A 21,034-nucleotide genomic window follows, 5' to 3' on the forward strand; every position below is an offset into this window, starting at 1 on the left:
AGATCATGTCACTGAGATACCATACTCTGACCAGCTAGCTGCGCGCCGTGATAAGATACTATGACTTCATTAAATGCGCCTACAGGATCATTTATTACATCTCACATCCGATAGCATCCGCCGCCATAAGCACGTCGAGTAGAAGGCATGCCTGCCGTAAGCATTTAAAAACGCCCACGCAGCACCATACGATAGGATATGATAGACATGATTACCTATCCTCTTATTATTCATTTTGCTCCCTCTATAAATAGAGATAAGCGAAAACCCCTCCAGATATGCATACTATTTTGCAACCCAAAGACTCCATCGCTCTTTCTCCTCGAGCTACTTCACTGATTTGAGCGTCGGAAGATCCTCACTGGAGCTACCTCCGACGGGACTTATTTTGCAGACCCTTCCACTCTGATACTGAGCAGAGCCCAGCACCACTCTTTTTCGATCAACTTCGCCACCCTCAGTTTTGACCGTATGCACCTTCTCCGATGATGGCACATCATCTTCCGACACTCCCACCACTTTCCAACAGATACGGCTCCTAATCGACTCTAGACCGGCTACCGACTATCCACCAAAAAAAAAAAAAAAGAGACTGCAACAGCATCCATCAACACGAACAAGGCTCATGGTATTATTTGTGGCCCCTTTCCTATTTCATATTTCATATTATAAATGCATGCGGTGAACTCAAAAATCCTTAGGCCTGCCCAGACCCATTTCCATTTCGAAAGAATATAAGAAATTTTCGCCAAGCACTTTGGGAAATATTTACCTATCAAATGATACATCTCGATCACCAAGGAAATTGTTTAGCTCAACAGAAAATTCTAAAGATCACCTACCACTGATCGCTAGTCGGTTCAAGAGAAAGCAAAGCTCAACTAGCACCATACACCGGCTATGTATGGCATCAATCACCGAGCAATTTGAGCAGTAGTGATTATTAGCGGGTGATTGATAGCAGTATTGCATTTCAGCCTAGAGTTGCAAAGCAGAGAGAGAGAGAGATAGAGAGAGATTGCATCATTTGGAAAAGTAAAAAATTACAGACTGCAGACATCTGAATTAGCACATTTGGTGAATCCCCTTTCAAGCAAATTCTTAAAATAAAGTTCATGAAATGCAAACATTCAGTTACTCACCAAAAAGCAATACTAAGAGAATTTACAAAAGAATAACTCATACTGCACCCTTTCCTCAGAAGATGCAAAACAAAACAGCAGATCATCAGCACAAAGCGAGACTAACAGGAAAACAGTGAGATGGACTGTCTCAAACCTCTGATTCACCTCGTGAACGGACCAAAAAGACAATAATTTTGCAAGATAACGTTACCAGCTCGTGGCATATTCTACAAATACATTGGAATGGGGGCATACATGCTGATATTCCCCTGAAAGTATATAAATTTCATTCTTCAGAAAGAATATAGAGATCTCTACAAATACTGGACTGAAGGGTGGAGAACGTGGCAAACATTGCAATTCTCATCGAAATATATGCGCTGAACGAATTAGAACTCTCTACATCACTGTGCAGTTGCATTTTGATTCCAGCTTTGGAGGCTTTACACCATCCACCGTGTTTGAAACCTCAGGATTGGGAGGTGTACAATCTGATTTTTTCCAACTATTTCCCAATTCTGCAGATGGTAATGGGGTCAGAGTCTCCACCTTTTTCCGTTTGACCTTTCGTGAATATGGACTCCGTTTATTGGAAATCTTGCATGAGTCTTTCAGATCAGAAACAGTTTTTCCTAATATTGTAACTGTTGGACGGGGAATCTCAGGTGGAACAAACTCCTTTTCCATCCCAATTGTTGCAGCCGTGTAGGCCAGATCATGAATGATAGAACTGCAGAAGAGTATGGTGTCAGTTGCCTCTTCCAGTGTCAAGCTTCTTACCATTTGTTTCTTTGGACCTTCAACCATTACTGTTGGTTCTTCTGTCAAAGGCAATTATCAGTCGAAATAAAATCATCATTTCACAAATTCCTCCTGATAAAATAAACTAAACTGATGGTGGACAAGCAACTATGATGTGGGAGATTTGAAACTTGGAATATCAAGACGTTGTTCTTTTTATTTTTAGTGATTAGAGCACGCCTACAAAGTCATATTAGTCGTCTTCATCCTGTAAGTTTTAATGTTTCTAAATTGAAGGTCAATCAAATTATAAGAACTACATTCAAAATCTTTCACATCACCAAATGATACCAGCTGCTAAAATGAACTGCAAAGGTTATGCAATAGAAAGGCTAATTCCTCCTGTGGTGACATGCACCTCTATATGGAGACATTTGGATCTATTGCTTATTAATAATACATGCTATAGAGCAACAGCAGCAGATTCATTTATCGATCCTAAGTACCTTGTAAAACATGATCGAAAAATATTGGTAACAGTAGAATTTCAATAAGAGTAAACAAAAGGATATGTATGGCAAGCAATCTACAACATGCCAAGACCCTATTCTCCAAATTTCACTCAAAATAGTCTATATTTATCAATATTTACTTTTCATCCTGAGAACTGAGATCCTTGCCTCATATTATTGACTCAGAATGAACATTGGTTCAAGCATATATTCTCATGAATTTTTTACCAGGGGCAAAAACACAACAGCTCCAGAAAGGCAAAAACCACCAGAATATGGGAAACATCAAAGCACTCCATTATTAGCACACCAAGCACTGACACAATGACTTCAAGCAATTCCACTTATAGCAAACAAGTGAGAAAAACTAATCGGGAAATTAACTGGGATGCTCATGGTTGAGCTGAATCAAAAGAAGCAAAAATCTGGCAACCAACATAAGGAAAGAGCTTCAGATTTTCATTAGGTAATAGATTTATCATTATTTTGTTTATATATTTCTAGGATGAAGAAGGCACCATGGCACATAATAATCAAAAACAAAATTTGGTAACCGACTTATGAAATCATGGTACAACATAAAAGTGAAATTGATGAAAGGTTTTGAAGAATATGAACTGGGGATTGGTGGCACAAATGGTGCAGTTATAGTGGAAATAGAAACAAAAGTGACATTCCAGATAAATGAAATTACTACTACAATCATTTCACTGCTCGATCAAATGTACTGAGGAATCAAGGGATAGATGGACATATAACAGAACTAGAGCAGCATAAGAGTATGAGGAGAAGTGAAAGAAAATCATACCAACAATGTTGTACGGATCAAATTCATGCATGATAAAGATGATGCAAGAATGTAACCAGGATGAGGTACATGAGACCTCATTTTGCACTTTGCTACTACCAAGAACTATAGTTGCATAATTCACTAATTTAGCATTTAGGATAAAACTGAGTTACCTGAGCTCATTTGGAAGATCGATTGAGTTCTGGTTGAGCTCGAGCATTTATGGACAAAATTTAAGACCAATATTTATGATTTTGGGTTCCTCAGTCTCCACAAACCATATGCCATGGTTAGGATTGGCTTTTGTTTTAAGCTTAACTTTGGTTTGTATTCTCTAAAAGCAAATCTTGTATTGATTTCTCTGTGCAGAGCGCTAAATATTTGAGAGTTAATGGTTGAATAACGTTGGGGATTTTTTGAATGGATTTTGTTTGCATCTCCATTCTTCCTCCTGTCTATATTCTTTTCCACCTCCAACATACTCAGGGAATCTCATACTTTCCTTGATATAATCTGGGAAAAGATAACCAGGGGCTTTTTATTAGATCCCTTAAAAGATTAAGATGATCTAACGTTCCTTCAAAGAGACTATGGTTAAGGATATAATGCAAAAAAAGAGGTTATTGTTGGAGTAAAGAGTGTTTAGCTGCAATTTGACCCAAGCAATCTGGACTTAATGTTAGGAAAGCATGCCGGCCCTTTCTAGCTTCAAACATGATGAATTGACATACATCTCATAGATACTAGTCCTATATTTCTCAGACATGACAGAACAAAATCATTCTCACGGTGTCGTGATCCCCTTGACAGGGAGGATTTTTGGATTCAAAAGACCACCTTTGTGATAACAGAGGAAGGATTTCAAGTGAGAACAAAAAGGGAGAAGGTGGAATGTCGATAAGGAGCTTCTTTTTGAAGATACCCATGTGCACTCTCTTCTCAATGTGATTTTGATGAATCATTTAAAATTATATTTATCATAAGTGAACTATAAATTGGATAGAAATTTGGAGGTCTTGCAAGTTCAATGCCTGAGCTAAAAACCTGTTTTTCTTAATTGTTTGCTAATTTCATAAGGTGACCTCGTTAATAGACAGGCTTGATTGCAGAATATACATGTTTGTTCCTTGGGTCGTTTAAGTGAGGCTACAAGATGACCCTCATGGTAGGTAATTAAGTTCAAGATGCATTCTTATCGTCTGATACAGAAAGAGAGCTTACTTAGTTTTCTATTTCCTTTACCTGTGCTCTCACTATCCTCCTGCTTCCTTGAAATCGCTCATGAAAAGCATATACTTTCATATCACATCTTGATCCAACTGTTCCTACAACAGGCTTTTGTTAAAGCATGCTTTGGTGAGGACATGGAAGACAGGATGATCAAGGCTGGATTCTCAATGGAAAGTATGAATATTTTCACAAATGTTAACTAATAGATGTCAAACTCATGCAGCTATTGTAGTTGAAAAGTTCAGGTCAACAAAAATAAGAGATTGTAGTGCCTATGCTCGATAGAATTGGACCTCAGAAAAAGACAAAGGCCTTTTCCCAGTCAACTCAGATCAAGGAAATGCTACTTAGTATGGATTGCAAGCAAAAATTGGGTAACAGCGGGGAGAACAGAACTATGAAGATTCATTTTTCTGGAAGGAAACTACAGAGCTCCATGAAGTCAATAAAGTATGAGCTTTTGAAAGGCTTTAAGCAATATTGATATCCATTGGATCTCCTTTATGTGCAATGGCAGAGACCTGAGAAGCATGAGTTACTTCCAGAATTTGTTGAAGAGGTTAGCATACGTATGATCAATTTTAGTATATACCGGAATGAGGCATAGTCTCTCTTTTTAGGTGATAAAGAATAATGTACTTCCAACAAATCTAGGTGCTTTTTGTTGTTCTGTGACTGTTCAATTACTAATGGGAAAATGTGCACGTGAATGCACACAGGATTAACTAATACACTTTGCATCTATGACATTCATAATCCTGTTATGATGCTTAAAGATTAAATCTTTAAGCTAAAGAATATACATTTTCCTGACATACAACAGAACACTTGTCAACAGCATAAGCAAAAAATACCAACAACATAATAACTCTCTCTACAAAAGGAATTTGCTTTTTTTTTTTAAAAAAAAAAAAGGGGGGTGGAAGGGGTGTTCTACACACATTTGTAGGGAGCAGTGAGCAATAAACAATTGTGCACAGAAAGAATACAAAGGGAAAATGCATTGCAGACCATAACAAGGTCTTATAAACTGCTTGGGAAAATGACTGACAAAAAGATAAAACTATAATTTCTGCAAAATGGTAGCATAACCAAAGTATTGGTGCTTAAAGGCAGTTTTTAAGCATTGGTCAGTCCTTACAAAAATCATGTCACTCTGTCAGCATAGCACGATAGTCTATGACAATAAAATCCAGAATGGGAGGACAAAGCATTCTAATGCATAATGATGAAAAACACAAGATAATTTGAAGGAAAGAAAAAGGCTACTAACGGTATCATAACAGAATAACATGACAAGGGGTGGAAAGCCACATACCGTGAATACAGTGATGATGTTCAGCAATGTTAGACTGAGTCGCAGAAATGAAGGCATCCTTATCTGACGTTGTGGATATACGACCTTCATGGATATCCTCCATGTTACCTGATATTTGGGAGGGTGTGCACTCAGTTTGTGAGTCTTGAGAATTATAATGATCATTTTGTTCTCCTATGACTACAATAGAAGAGCTATGGGTGGCAGCATCAGAAATGTCAACTCGACAGCCGGTATCAATTAGCATATGATCTTCTGCACTAGTAGAGCAATCTGGAGTAGCAATTATTGCTGCATCCCGGATATTTCTTTCATTATTTTCACAGAAAGCTTCGTCAGCTTTGTTTGAAGATGTGCATTCCTCATCATTTAGGTTATCAGCTAAGAAAGCCTCGTGCAAATTAATGCTCAATAGGTGACTCAATGATTGTGAGTCAGATGCATTCGATGCCATGCAGCTATCAGCATAGACAGATGCATCTCCATCAACAATGGCTTGCCCAACAGATGCATGTTCCATGGTACTCGCCTCTGTACCTTTAAAAGAATTATGTAATTCAGTAGCAGAAAACTGTTGTTGCTGGGCCTCATTCTCCGTACCCCCAACAAAGCTTTCAAAATCTGCTACTGTTTCACTTTTGGCAAGAACTGGAGCTTCAGTGGCATTAATCAAAATTTCTGAATGTGAACCAATACTTCTAGTACTTGAGTTACAATCACTCCGGACATTGTCTATCTCACCCTTCCTGCTGCTTAATTGGCGCTGAACACAGATGTCCGTGTACTTAGATGATCCCAGATCAACAGAAGATGAAACTGAGGCACCATCCCTACCAATGCTGCGTCTCATCACACTCATACTCATATGATCTCTTGCATATGAAGGCTCAGAGCAAAGTATATTTGTAGCAGATAAAGATCTGCCCTGCACAACAGGCCATTTGCTGCTGTTTGACCTTTGCAATAGAAGTACCGAAATACCTGTACCTTCAGGACAGTCAAACCTGAGGCTTGGATGGCTTGTAAGTTGTGATTGTTGAGACTTGTTTCTATTATCAAATTCAGGAATACTCACTTCACTTTGGCTGTCCATTTGCTGTTGAGAAATGTTTAGCTCTTCCTGATCCTTTGCCAACTGAAATGGAGAACCATCCTCCAAGAAATCGGGTTGCTCTTGTCCACTGCTCCTTCCATGTTGACTAACCATAACTTCACCACCCTTCCTTTCTGACAGTTTGAGCACTCCTGTTTGTAGCTGCACTTCACCACATAATCTATCTTTTCCAATTGAAATGCTAGGCTCAACCATTTCATCATGAGTTACACGAACATTAGCCCCAAGTTCTACAGAAGCTAAAAGCCTATTCTTTGCAGCACATTCTTCACAGACATCCATATCACCATCCGCTTCCATGACATGGAAGTGTTTTCCACATTTAGAGCAAATGGCAGTCATTCCATGAGAGCCAACCTCAGAATGTTCATTAGCAGCATTTGAAGTTTGAGAAGCAGCTGCAATACTTGAAGCATCACCAACATTGCTAATGGAATTTTCTAACTCATGTGAATCAATTTTGTCAGTCATAGCTTCTTCAAAGTTTTTATCGGCCATCCCTTCATCAGAACACTCATTACTGCTTTGAAGCTTATGTGCATCAATACTATGACCTGCATCTTCATTTAGCTCATCCACTTTATCAAATATAAACACCTCCTCTTGGGTATCGGGCTGTTGAGTCTTTCCCCAGTCACCAGCCAGATCACTCTGCTCATGGTCACTATCCTCCATGTCAGGTGCAACACTGGCTCCATGCTCAGAGCTTGCATTGCTGCTTGTTGTGAGTGAAGAATTTCTAGAGAACATAGGCCGGTGCAAACTGTTTGCTTTACCCACATAAAATGTGGTTGTAGGGACACTTGATAAAAGTGGCCTGAACATATTTTGTGGAGTTTTCCTATGGTCCTACAGAAATGTAAAGCCAAAGAAACTTAGTGTTAACATAAGAAGCATATGCCAATTAGGTTGTTTGCTAAATTTATTACCAGATGATGAACACAGGAACAGAATAAAAAAAAAAAAGACAACAGCATGCAGTCATTAAGACATTGAATAATGAAGCCAAAACTTGCAGTCATCAAATCAGGACCAAGAGAAAGAGCAACAGCAAAATGAGCAAATACGGTTTAAAAGGTAATGAAGCAAGAGCACATGCAAGCGAAGGTTCATTGCCGAGCTACATATGTATCTAGTTCTTTTGTATATCATCATCCGTAAAACACAAGAATTATAACATTTATAAGAGGCACCATCATTATAGTTAGTTCTATATGACCTGAATAGTACAATATAATGACAAATACCTGAGGTTCATTCAAGATGGCAAAACTTTATGAATTTTTTATGGTCCAAAGAGTGACATGGTTAGTACGTTTGTTTCATGATAACATAATATTATTATCAGAAAAAGACCACCATATCATCATTCTGTAAAACTCTCTAGTTCTTTTTTCACTTTTATCTCATTATATTTTCTTGATCCTAACAAGAAACTTTATATATGTCGAATTTGCACAATCTCCTCGGCAGATTTGTGCAATTTGAAAGGGTTTTTTTCTTCTTTGTTTATTTACTTTTGGGGAGAGGGGAGGAGGGGGGGTGCAGGGAAGAGCAGGAGGTGGTGGAGGAGATTATCCTAATAGGTATAGTTATTCGCATGGATCTTGGGCCAGACTATGTTACCTTAACTCAGCCTATTGTTGTGCTGTAACTTGAGGTCCGATGTCTAGTATCTTAAAGAATAATATAAATGGTGAAAGGCCCAAATTAGTCCTATTTGCCTATTTGAAATTTCAGCAAATAAGTAAGCCCAGATTGCAAAAACAGGAATCTATATCTCAGCAAATAATCTCTCTATGCAAATCATAAAAGATGCAAACAAAATAAAGGTAACAAAATAAACACTGATCAGTAAATGTGTATAAGGAGATTGAAGTAGACTAGAAAATATGATATTAGAAAAAGATATGCACAAATTGGGGATCCAAACATAAAATCACCATTTTTATGTGCTGCAACAGATATAAGGATGATAATCAACAATATTTCATAAACCACAAAACAATTCCTCCCGCAGAAATCTAAAATCTATTGAAAGAAAACTACTTCCTTCCATGGCAGGCTTCTTTCTTCACATCAGACTTATCCAACCTCTGACTGTTTGGAGATTTAAAGTTTCTTGGACTGCCCTTCAAGCATGAGCATATCAAGTTGCTCCTATCCCAGATGTTATGATTATACAAGAACACTTCATAGATAAAACGAAATATTTAAACAACGTTCAGTTTAATTCTCTTCATCTATAATTTTTCAATATAGCAATATGATGCCTGAGAATGCCACACTAATGTGGCAACTGCAAAGCATGGTCAAATTAGCATTTGATTTTCTAAGAAAGAGTTTGGACCTAATCAGACATCAATTGTTAGGTTCACTTTGAAAACTATAATAACAAATCCAATTGGCAGAAATGTGCATAGAATAAAAAATGTTTAAAAATAAATTTTTGAGATGGCTGCACTTTGCAGTTCAGGCATGCTTGTACGATGTTCTACTGGTTATCAGCACTTTATTTTTTAAAAAATCATAACTATTTAACATTAAAAGATTCCAAAAATTAGATTAAATTGATCCTTGCTTTAAATACTCGCCAAGTTGTGAAACCTGAAATCAAGAAACCTCCCATACCTAGAGGTTCCCAAACCAGATATTAGCTATGCACATAGATGAGCTGCTAAAGGCATTTGTATTACATATCTCTGTTTTCTCAATTGTACGTAAATGTGTAAAAATAGATGAAACTTAGCTAATGAACTTTTTGTGGATATTAATACCAGGCTGTGGGCTGGTTTTCTCTTTTTTGCTCCCATCCCCCTTCTGACTCTAAACCTAATGTTACCATGGGTTACACCCCAATGGGAATGCATTTTATTTGGTCATTTGTGTAACATCTTTTCAAGTTTAGAGGAAATTTTTAGAGGGTTTTTCCTAAGTTGCAAAGGCTTAAAATGGAACCACTGCCGTGTATCTCCTTTTCAAGAAAGTACCCTTAAAGGTTTCATAGCAGGCCTCTTTCTTGCCTATTTACCATGGCCTGGAATTCAGCACCAACTTCTAGAGAGGTGATGTCCAAAGTGGGCAACCAGTCGTAAATTGTGCTCAAGACTTTAATATGGCCCCTTCAACTTAGAGGTTACTATAAAAATGATCCGATAACTGATGGGAGAAATTTTAGATGACGATGACAACGACAATGACGACAATTTAATAACTAATATCACAAATTAAAAATTGGCATATGTAAGAACTATCCCTCAAAGGAATACATTTTGACTAGTTAAAGTTTTTGAACAATATTTGCGGTTAATGAGTATTCTTCTAAATTTAATGTTTAGAGAAAAACATTTGGAGAGATCAACACCTCTAGCAATGATGCTTTCTTGTTCAACGAATTATCTAGTCTTACAGAACAGAATTTGCAAAGTGTACAAATAAACCTTCTTCGAAAAAGCTGTATCCAGCACTAACATCAGCTTCTAGACATTACGCATTTGTTTTTCCCTTTTTTTTTAACAAAATATTTGGAAAGCCCCTTGTTTTGTGTTATTCATGGATGATAGAGACAATTGTGATCGGAATGCTTGTGAAATTTGACATTCACTATCTCTCAAGCTAAAAGGTAAGCATCTTTTCCCTTGGTAATTACAAGGTGTGATGAAGAGCTTTTGAACTATCTAGTATTACAATGGGAACTCTCCCATTTGGACTCCACCGCCATTTCTGACTCCACTTGTTGACAATTGTTTCAGGATATGCATTTGAAAAGGGCCGCCACATGCTTTCTAGAGCTCATGATTCCCAAGCAGCTCTATATTTTATTTCACATTTTTTTGAAAGGGTCTCTCCCTCTCTCTCTCGTGCTTCCGAAAGGGGCTTTTAAAAGTCATATGCATTTGAACATGCACAATACTAGTAAACATTATGAAGCATGTAAGAAGGGTTGTTAGCAAATATTACATGGACACTCGTGCTTGGCTCCAAGGATACATGTCGGAAACATATCTGAATCAAATACACATCACACACTTGGAGACTTAGCTGCTTTTCCAGCTTTTGCGGATAGATGGATAATTTGACTCTTCCAATGATTAGTTCAACCCACCATAATAATATCGATATTGACTTTTTTTCCTTTTTAGAGACCGGTAAAGGATGTAGATATTGAAATAACTGTACAAAATATCCTTTGTCTTGTATCTCTTAATGAGGAAATTTGAAAAGCACATACAGTGAAAGACTGTAACAAATAATATGTTCTAATATTTTTATATAGTTTGAAAAATAAATATATAACTTAATTTATCCCTGTATCATCCATTTTTCCTCTCTTGCCAAGTCAAACACTTGGAAATGTGTCTAAATTCAATTTTCATATCCTTGCCCATACAACACTTGTTGTAAGTGCAATTAGCATCAACTTGGCACTAATTTTGTTTCAAGGACTTCTCTTTCTGCCTGTAAACTGTTGTTTACTAATGTTTTTTATTTTTCTAGAATGTTCTTTCTATTTTTTCCTATCTGTTTATACTCAATCCTTCTTATTGATCTTCCTGCTCATATCTCATGTCTGGTAATGCATTCTGCATTGACAGCTAAGCTGCACATGAGAAAGGGTGCATCTCTGGAATTGTACCAAACACTACCATGAAAGCATTTCAGAATAACTTGATTAAATATGGAAATACAGTACCAGCTGAAAATTACACCAAAACAAGATTAGAACAGTCCAAACCAAGGTATACAGAACCAATACCAAGACCTATGCCGGCCGGCCAGCAATATAAGTTGGTATGGGTCCATACCGGACCAGAGCAGTGCGAACCGACACAGAAGCGAAGAAACAAACCAGGGAGGAAGAAAAGAGAGAGGAGAGGCGGAGGGAATGGGAGGGAGAAGAGGGGAGGGAGGGAAAGGAGGGCCGAAGGAGACAAAGGCAGTGGCTACAAGTGAGCTGCAGGCACACTCGGAGGGTCGCCAAAGCCTCCGCTTCCTCCACCTAATCGCGACCAAAAGAGAGAGGCGAGAAAAACAAAAGGAGGGAGGGAAAGCCAGCGGAGAGATCGCCGTGACCACCAGAAGGCGAAATCGCGGCCCGCCACTCTGCGGACGTGAAATAGAGGCGATCACCCCTATTTCATAAGATTTTTTTAGGAAAAACTGACCATAATGAAGCCGATAATGGATTTGCCGACATTGCTATTCATCATCATTTTAAAAAAAAAAATGATGAACAGGGACCGTCGCCCCTGTTCTGCGGCAATAGCTTCGCCCATGCCTTTTCTACTGCGGAGTGGCCACGGCAGCCATCCAGCGCCCTCCGACGGCCTCTCCGCCAGTTATGCCTCCCTCTGGTGCCCTTGCTCTCCCTCTCTTTCTACCTCTCTTGATTAAATATCCTATCGGACGATTTGGAGCCGCGGAGACCTCCGTAGCCCTCCGACGGCCTCGACAGGCCACCACCGACCCTCCATCAACAGTGTCCCCTCTCTCCCTCCCCTCTCTCTTTCTCTTTTTTTCTCTCCATCATCTAGTGTTCCGATTTGAAGGGCCGAACTGTCCCAATTTGCGACCGACATGGCTCGAAACGCCCTAAACCATCCAGTTCGGGACGGTTCAACGAACCATGATCCAAACCATTTGGTTACATCAGTTTTGCTATCTAAAAAAAGAGTGAGAGAGATTAAATAATTAAGTTTCTTACATTTTTTGGAGTTTCTTTCTATATTGGTTGCAAGATAGTGATACTAAAGAATGATGATATTGTAGCAAACATTTTACACTTTCAAAATATTGATTGTAAAGTATTTAAAGGATTTAAAAAGCTAAAATTTGGTTGTAAAGTATGCAAAACAAAGCTTATAGGTTGGAATTTTTGATAATGAAGTGTTGGTGAACACATTTGAATGTTATGGGCATGGCTAATAAAGGCTAGAAACAGCACTAATATTGAAATGGGCTTGAGTTTGTATTTAAGGGTTGAAGAAAGAACTAGAAATTTAAAACACCAACTAACAATTGCAATGAAGGATTTGAGAAATCATAGTCACAGAGGATTATAACTCCTGATAATAAACGTGAGAAGTAATGTTCAAAACACTAAGCCTAACAATCAGATTTGGGTGTAGCTTAACAAACTGAGGGGCTTACTTCTATCACCCTCACTAAGCATGGGTTGGGCATGCAGGCGCTAGATGCAAACACCACCCTCTTGTGTGTTCCCTTCCCACCAATATCAATTACAAGTCCAACCAAACTCAAGACCCCTATCGAGCAGACATAGTCCTAATGTATGCACAATACAGAGTCCAACATCAGAATAAAGAAGTAGATTAAGGCAGATTCTAATACAAGAAATTCTATCACAACTTAAGTTGGCTATACAAAAATGAAAATTTAAATAATTATAGCGCCCTCACTTCAATTTGTTTTATTAGACACTATTATCTGGGCTCTAATAAGGCAGATTCTAATACAAGAAATTCTATCACAACTTAAGTTGGCTATACAAAAATGAAAATTCAAATAATTAGAGCACCCTCACTTTAATTTGTTTTATTAGACACTATTATCTGGGCTCTAATGGGCAGTCTTTGAAGTTCGAATAGAAGTGAGATTAAGGAAGATAGTACATGGGGCCATGAAAAAGCAACTTTACAAACATGAGATTCAAGGGAACTTTTTTCCATTTAGAAGCAGGATGTCCCACCAACCTTCACTCCTAAAGCAGCAGAAGAATACAAGTTGTGAGATTATTAATAAACTAAATGAGTGCAACGGGTAGAGACTGAAAAGAGACAAGATTGGTTAAAAACAAGACTAGGAGGCATGGTTAAGCAACCGCTCATTATTTTCTAATATTTACATAAATATGACATTAGTATTTTTTTTTGTTGAATAAAGGTTTACTTAAAACTAATGACAATTTCAATTGACAAATCAGATGACTTGACTTGCTCTTTGAACAAAGTACAGATACTTTTTAAGCTAATGCAGAAAGCCAGAGATAACAAATGGTCAAATATCATATAATTGTTCCAGAGATACCATTGAAGCTAAGGCAAAATAGTCAAATATCATAACAACTGTTCCAGAATATTTCAAATAATGATAATAATAGAAGGAGCTATAGATGAAATTTACCATCTGTCGAAGTGCAGAATCAAAAGATCTTTTCGGGGCAGAATTCGCAGATGGCATTCTCGATGGCTTCTTAGAGAATGCCATAGCTCTGCTATTCATTAATGCTCCATTTTTCCTTGCCATGGAGCTGCCATATGTTCCTACAGATACAGAGTGCATCGACTCCACATCATCTTCAGCAGAAGAAGCCTTACTATAAGAGCTTAAGCGATCTCGCTCATGACTAAGTGACAAGCTGGCACTTCTCGAGGAAGAAGAAGGTGATATTGACTGCCTTCGAAATTTTGATGATAAATCCCTTCCATTTCCAGATGCCGGAGACAACCCCCTCACACGTGATGTCGACCGATCTGATAGAGAAGTTCGGAGGTTTGGTGGTGCATCCGAGGAGAAACCAGGGAGGTTTGATTGCCAACCTCGAAATTTTGGTGAGGCAGAATTACCCCGACTTGCCTTTACTGGGGAAGTTCCCCTTGCTCCAGAGGAGAACACCTGCCCGCTTGAACCAGTGCTCATCCTTTGTAATGTCGGAGTTGAAGACCTTGGAGTTGGTTTTGATGGCTTAGTTGGAGGAGTTATTGCCCTTCGTGAAGGAGTTGTTGGTCGTAAAACAGGAGGTGGGCTAGAGCGAGGAGCTGAGAATGGCCTTATTCTCGATTGAACTGCACTGTAACTAGATCGGGGGGACGGGCTTAGTTGATGCGGACTGGCACTGTTTCTACCTGTCCTGTGCACCTTCTCACCCTGTGATCATAGATAAATATGAAGGACACTCCTAGAAAAGTGCTAAATATTGAGCAGCTACTTGGAGCACAAAATAGAAGAAGAAATGATAAAGAAATAATGCTTACCATGGCCGATCTTGATATTGAAATAGGTTGACTTCGTGGCCTCCCCCTAGGGGCCAGGTTAACCGATTGAGGCTCATCATCATCATCATCATCCAATGAAGGAAAAAGAGGAGTATCAGGAGGAGTCAACAGCCTGTTTCATAGCAATGACCATAGCATTATATGGTTAACAACTACTAACAACATATAGAGAAACCAGAAGAAAATATGGAATTACGTATGTTTCCAATGGTAATAAATACATCAGAAGGAAAGCTTATGTAAATTCTGTAAGGTATTGGACAGTTGTAACAATTCCAAGAATTCACAGGTTAGCTTCCGATACTTCCCCTTTAGAGTTCACAAATTTCCAATGTCAACAAAAATACCACATCAGCTAATAGCTTATATAAGACATGTATCCAAGTTCTCCATACGTGATTCAACATGAACAGGATATTTTGTTTCACAATATAAAAGAGTAAAATGTGTTTGCGGAAGGAACTCACCAGTCATAGTCATTTTTCTCGCCATCTGCATTCAGTAGATCGCTGCTCTCTCCTCGAGCTGGAATGTTGATGTTGAGCTTGAAATCTGAGAAGTATCTCAATTTTGCTAATAACATCAAAGAAAAAAAAGGTTAACAGCCAAGACGTAATACTAGCATATTGATCAGTAAAGAACAGGAGTATAGAGGCTATGAAATGTGCAGATACTAAAACAAGGGTGACAAGAAGCATTACAGATAGAGTCATCAACATCATCTGTAGAATGGAGCAAGAAGTTTTCTCTCTCACGATTCTGCATCTCATTGAAAAGTGCAAGATCGTCGTCTTTGGCTTTGAGCATCAGCCCACTCTCAAAGCTTCGGCCCCTCCTGTGTGTATTCTCCATTCTATGGTCCCTTCCAGGAGAGCACCTCAATGCAGGCGAAGGAGGCATCTTTTCCAACCACAAGGTCCCTTCTCACTGCAGCTCCACCCCTCCCTCTTCCTCACACACCAAACTGACGACTCCCATCCAACAAAATATCCCATGACATGCAATCTTCCATCTAGAATACGTCAGGCGGTGGTTCTACCACCATAGCCTGTGATAAAAAGTCACAATTATTGTTCTAGACTGCAGAAAAGAACAGAAACAAGCAATCCATCAATTCAGTCAGTACGACCATTGTTATCTTAAAATTCAGACAGATTTCTGCGATTGTAGACTTGGATCAAAACAATGATGATGCAATCATCGTCCGAGCTAAGTGCTTCCTTTGGTAAGTTAATTCATTAAACTTAAAAGCAGGAATTTGCATTGTCCAAGAAAAGACAAGAAAGCTACCGGAATTTTTCACAACCCAGCAAAAGCAATCTCTTCATATCTCAGCAGAAAAGGAACCAAAAAAGTATATAAAAAAATCTAGAAATTATCCATCTAACTGTCACATCTTACCATTTCCACAGCACAATGGCCTCTGATCTCTTTCCCTTCCGAGCTCTGAAGCTAGGTTCCCCCACCATCCACCAAATTGCGTGCAGAAAACCTCTTCTTTACCAATCACCTGCCCCCGGAGAGCAGCATTCGGCGCTTCGCGGGTGAAATCCAGTCACAGATCTGGCGACGACGAATTGCGGCAAGAAAACCCTAACTTTCCCTCGGAATCCGAATGCCAGAGCAAAGAGAAACTGGATCAAGCTACGACAGATTGGAAGGGAGAGGAATCGGAGAGCCAACCAACCTCTCTAGGGTTTCTTTTTTCCTTTTTCCTTTTTCCTTTAACTAAGATTTTCTCGGAAGCAAGCTTTTTTCTTCTTTTTTTCACTCTCTTGCTGTGTGTGTTCATAGCATCGCTCTCGCTGGAGTGGGCTTCACTTGATTTTTTTTTTCTCTTTATTCTCCCTCCTTTTTTTTTTTTTTTTTTGTTTGAATTGACTGAAATGACACTGCGTTTGGACTGAAATAACAAAACCGGGGGGAACAGGCCAAAAGGGTAACCGCCGTCAACGTCAACCCCTCTCTCCCACCAAGGATGCAAGCGGTAGGTTCAAAGGGATAAGATGGTTTTGGTCTCACCAGCCGCCATGGTGCATGCCCATGTGCTGGATGCAAGTGGGTAGGTTCAAGGGATAAGATGGCTTTGGTCTCGCCAGCCTCCATGGTGCATGCCCATGTGCCATGACCGTTGGCATGCCATAATCTTATGAGATTTGAAACTTTAGCAATGTTAGATGAAACACTTTATAAATCCTATGGTACCGTGCACTTATGGATGGCCATCATCAAAGAATAAATAACCACAAAATAACACACATCATGTGTATGGCATGATCCGTATCTATACATGACGTTATTTGATGATTATCCATCCTTTGATGACCACCATTTATTTGGAAATGACAATAGGTAGAATTTGGATCGGATATTATACTATCTATCTCCAAATCCGAACTTAATACTCTATATCCAAATTCTACCTGATATTTGATCGGATAAGAAAAAAATATCCATCTCTATATCCAATGGATTCGGAGATACCAACTCATATTCACACCATACCTATCCCATACTCGAAAAAAATAAACAATCAAAATAATTTTATACATATTATCAATCAATATAAAATTACAAATTCAATATAAAACATAATTTATAAGTCCAGATTTATAAAATTCAAACATAAAAATAAAATTACAATTTAATATAAAATATATAAATAATCAAAATAATTTTATGCATATTATCAACCAAAATAAAATTATCAAAACAGAATTATAAACATATATATTCGGGTATCAATTCGGATATTACCCATACCTGTAGGTTCGGATCGGATTCGGATTCGCGTAGAAAATAGCACTACTCATATCCTACCCATATCCGTGCTATAATTTTTGAATTTTATCCAAATCCGGCCAAATTCTATTTTTCGAATTTGGCCGGATTTAAGTAGGATACATACCCATCGGATCAAATTGATTTTGCCATCTCTATATTTATTGATGCATTATACTCTGCGGTGTCGCATGTACTATAAAAGATTTATGCTTCTTTGTAGAACACATTGGATGAAATAGTTGATGTGGTATATATCTTTTACAAGCAATTGAACAGTTGAATTATTTTCAAGTACTATAAGATAACCAATGAGAATGTATAATTTATTAGTGTAAGATCAGCTTAGGGATCAACTGATATCATGCTAATGTGGATTCATCAAGTGATCTATTGTGCATTTTTAGTTTTGCTCTAACCCCACCAATTGTTTAGTTATCCTGCAAAGTGATTCATCATGCATTTTTAGTTTGGTTCTAGCCTAGTACAGGTGGGATTTATCTTGTAAAGTGCTCCATCATGTACTTTTTATTTGATTCTAGACTTTTAAACTTGTAGATTATGGTATTATCTTTTATGAATTACTTAACTAAAATAAATGACTCGAAGAAAAGGGATAAAACTTGATGATATTGAATACAACTATTCAAATTTTCTTTTTTAAAGATGAATTATTTAATTAGTTTCACTATATTTTTTTCTTCAAGATTGAAGAAGAATAAATTTCTAAATTTATTTGCTTTTGTTCTTGTAATTTTCAGGTCCTTCTTTGATCATGCATTATTTCGGCCAAGAAAAGATAAATAAGCAGACCAAATAGCCAATGACTTTCTGATCTGTGTTGATTTTGTTATCATGCATAGATGCTAGAGAATAGTACAGTCATGAACACGGTGCTATGGGGCCCATGACCAATGTTGTGTTTACTTTCTACAATTTACAGAGAACTTTATAATTTTTTTCCAAGAAAACTTTGCCTCCCTTTAGTTTAATGATTGGTTATATACAAGTAAATTGAAGGCTAATTGTGACCATGAAAAGATTGATTTGTTATTTTTAAAATAAAAAGTAATTACTGTACCAGCTTTAGTAATGTAATAAAGAAGTAATGTTGAAATTGAATTGTAAATTATTCAAGTCCGACAGGTGGAGGTCACTAATTGAATGTCCCATCTTTGTGAAATATATGAACATTAAATGAGCAAAAGTAAGTACCCGGTACTGCTTTAAAACATAAAGGGTCAAATGGGTAAAGTTTGAATAGCATAGCCAAAAAGGCATTTATAAGATGGTAAATGTTATAAAAATTAATGACCTCCCAAGACTATGTCATTATTGATGAAATCTCACATAAATTTACTTAAAAGCAGCCAGCCAACCACCAAAGTGATTGTCAGTCTCAAACAAGGACTAGAAAAAACAAAAGAAATCCTTAATTCTGAGATTTGTCTAAAGAGAATAGCATGATAAATCTATATTTGTAAATCAGGAATTCTTGTATTACCTAAAGAGGAGAAAATATTTAACATTGGTTGACAATTAAATTTGAACTCTAAAATTAAAGTCTGAAACCAGTAATCCTCTATAAATTATTAGCTTGATAGCAACAATTTGGGAGCATAGTTGGCCGGAGAATTTGAACTTTCGAATAGAAACACGAATAAATGGTTTTCATTCTTATTTTTTTATTGAGAAAAATCTATTTTCATTCTAAAGAAAAATAAGGATATTCTTATTCTTCAAAATTCAATCTTAATTTTTTATTAATATTTAAATTTTAATTTAATCATAAATTATAAATATAAAAAAATATTATTATTTTAATTTTCATTCAAATCTATTTCTGTATCGATTCTAAATGTGAACCAAACATTTTTTATATATATATACTATTGTTATACCATCATACCATTTTTTTTCAATGGTTGATTGAAATTTTTTTTTTTCAGCTGGCACAAAAAATTGAATCTTAACACCATCTTTGTCAGTGAGCAGTGCATAAGTAAATTTCTGTCATTACTTTTATCATACAATGGCTGTCATACAAATTATTGACAAAGAACAGCCATCTAAACCCATTATTAATACATCTATGGTAGTTAATCCCCTCCAAAACTGTTACATTATGGCCATGAATGCCACAGCGACCGTTGTACTTACAAAGGGAGTTTAGGTTGGCGTTGGAGGAAAAAAAGCAGTACCAGATGCAATGGAAAACACTTCAATGCATGCGATCTCTTCTCTTCATCACTTGCCCATGGACCCCACTTGAAAATTGATATCTAGCTCATGGTCTGTGCTGTTTCATGCCTATGATGTACCATTTGACTCACTTGCATGCATGGCAAGGAGGCAGTGGTCAGGCCACTACTTAACCCAATACATACATATTTAATAATGCAAGGCTAGAACAGGTATTTTGGAAATTTAATGTGATTCCAAGGGGCCACCATAATTAGGTGTTTTAAAAGAGTCATGGAGCAGGATAAGCTGGTGAATGGTGGGATTAAAGTTTTGGATTTGATTAGCCAACACTCAACAATAGTCCCCACCCAAAGTCTCCATTGGACTCTTTCAGTATCCTATGAAGCAGTGCCAACAAATCCTCCAAGTGAGCAAAATTGGCAACATGTATTTTTCCTTTTCTTCTTTAATCGATACCAAAATGATTTGTTGATATTTTATTGCATGCATAGCTTAAAACAGATTAGGATCACAACTAAAGGAATAGAAAAAGGCATTGTCTTATTGGTGGAGTGACCCTTGTATAGAAGGACCACTTTTGTGTTAGTTGGCATGCACGGACACATAATCTGGACAATTGTTATTATTTGCCACTTTGAGATTGTGGTGCAGGTGGGAGTTAGGTTGCTTTTATCCATGGACTTTTGGTCTGTGTGATTGAGACCTCGTTAAATTGACTCAGGATCCTCTGCAATGCATCCTTTGCCTCGTAGATGATATTGCAAGCTTGAATAGTTGCTATATCATCTATCATGGAGATAGATGATTTTTCTTCATCTTACTTGCATTTTTTTATCGTGTTAAAATGGAATCTGTTCAATCCTCTTTGGTTGGCAGAAAAAAAAAAAAAAAAAAATTTGATTTGTTTGATTGATCATAAAAAATAACTTATTGAAGGGAGGCTTATGTTTGATTGAGCATTCATTTTTTTTTAAGAACACTTTGTAGAATACCTATTATATTTTTATTAGATACATAACTATACATTTTTCTCCTAAACTTTATATAAATAATAATATTATATTTATATTAATATAAAAATAATATTAATATATTATAATATAATATTAGATCATAATAATTTATTGTATCAATATTTATTATATTATGTTAATACAATATTAATATTTTAATATAATAAATTTATTAATATCTTAATAAATAT

General features: G+C 37.2%; 1 protein-coding gene across 4 annotated transcripts; it reads right to left on the reverse strand.

The window, feature by feature from the left end:
• Positions 1-1,244: 1,244 nt before the first annotated feature.
• LOC105051371 (uncharacterized) lies at positions 1,245-16,660 on the reverse strand. Of its 4 annotated transcripts, none has more exons than XM_010931772.4 (7): positions 16,246-16,659; positions 15,546-15,892; positions 15,312-15,417; positions 14,824-14,956; positions 13,973-14,716; positions 5,716-7,678; positions 1,245-1,933 (listed from the first exon to the last, which is right to left on the reverse strand). In XM_010931772.4, exons 2-7 carry the CDS (start codon positions 15,742-15,744, stop codon positions 1,524-1,526), a joined length of 3,555 nt encoding a protein of 1,184 aa, XP_010930074.1. In that variant the 5' UTR covers positions 15,745-15,892; positions 16,246-16,659; the 3' UTR covers positions 1,245-1,523. The 4 variants fall into 4 exon arrangements, with proteins under 4 accessions (XP_010930074.1, XP_019708454.1, XP_010930072.1 ...); XM_019852895.3 differs by having other exon boundaries at positions 1,245-1,945; positions 15,546-15,924; XM_010931770.4 differs by having other exon boundaries at positions 1,245-1,945; positions 16,246-16,658.
• Positions 16,661-21,034: the final 4,374 nt, after the last annotated feature.

Source organism: Elaeis guineensis, chromosome 9 (genome assembly GCF_000442705.2).
Source record: "Elaeis guineensis isolate ETL-2024a chromosome 9, EG11, whole genome shotgun sequence".
NCBI lineage: Eukaryota > Viridiplantae > Streptophyta > Magnoliopsida > Arecales > Arecaceae > Elaeis > Elaeis guineensis.

What these genes read in the sequence shown, in the direction of transcription:
- LOC105051371 (XM_019852895.3), bottom strand. Translation starts at nt 15,744, where the DNA reads ATGCCTCCTTCGCCTGCATTGAGGTGCTCTCCTGGAAGGGACCATAGA. An exon ending in GAGAAAAATGACTATGACTG is followed by an intron (nt 14,957 to 15,311) that starts GTGAGTTCCTTC and finishes GCTATGAAACAG; the next exon opens with GCTGTTGACTCCTCCTGATA. An exon ending in ACATCATCACTGTATTCACG is followed by an intron (nt 1,946 to 5,715) that starts GTATGTGGCTTT and finishes TGCCTTTGACAG; the next exon opens with AAGAACCAACAGTAATGGTT.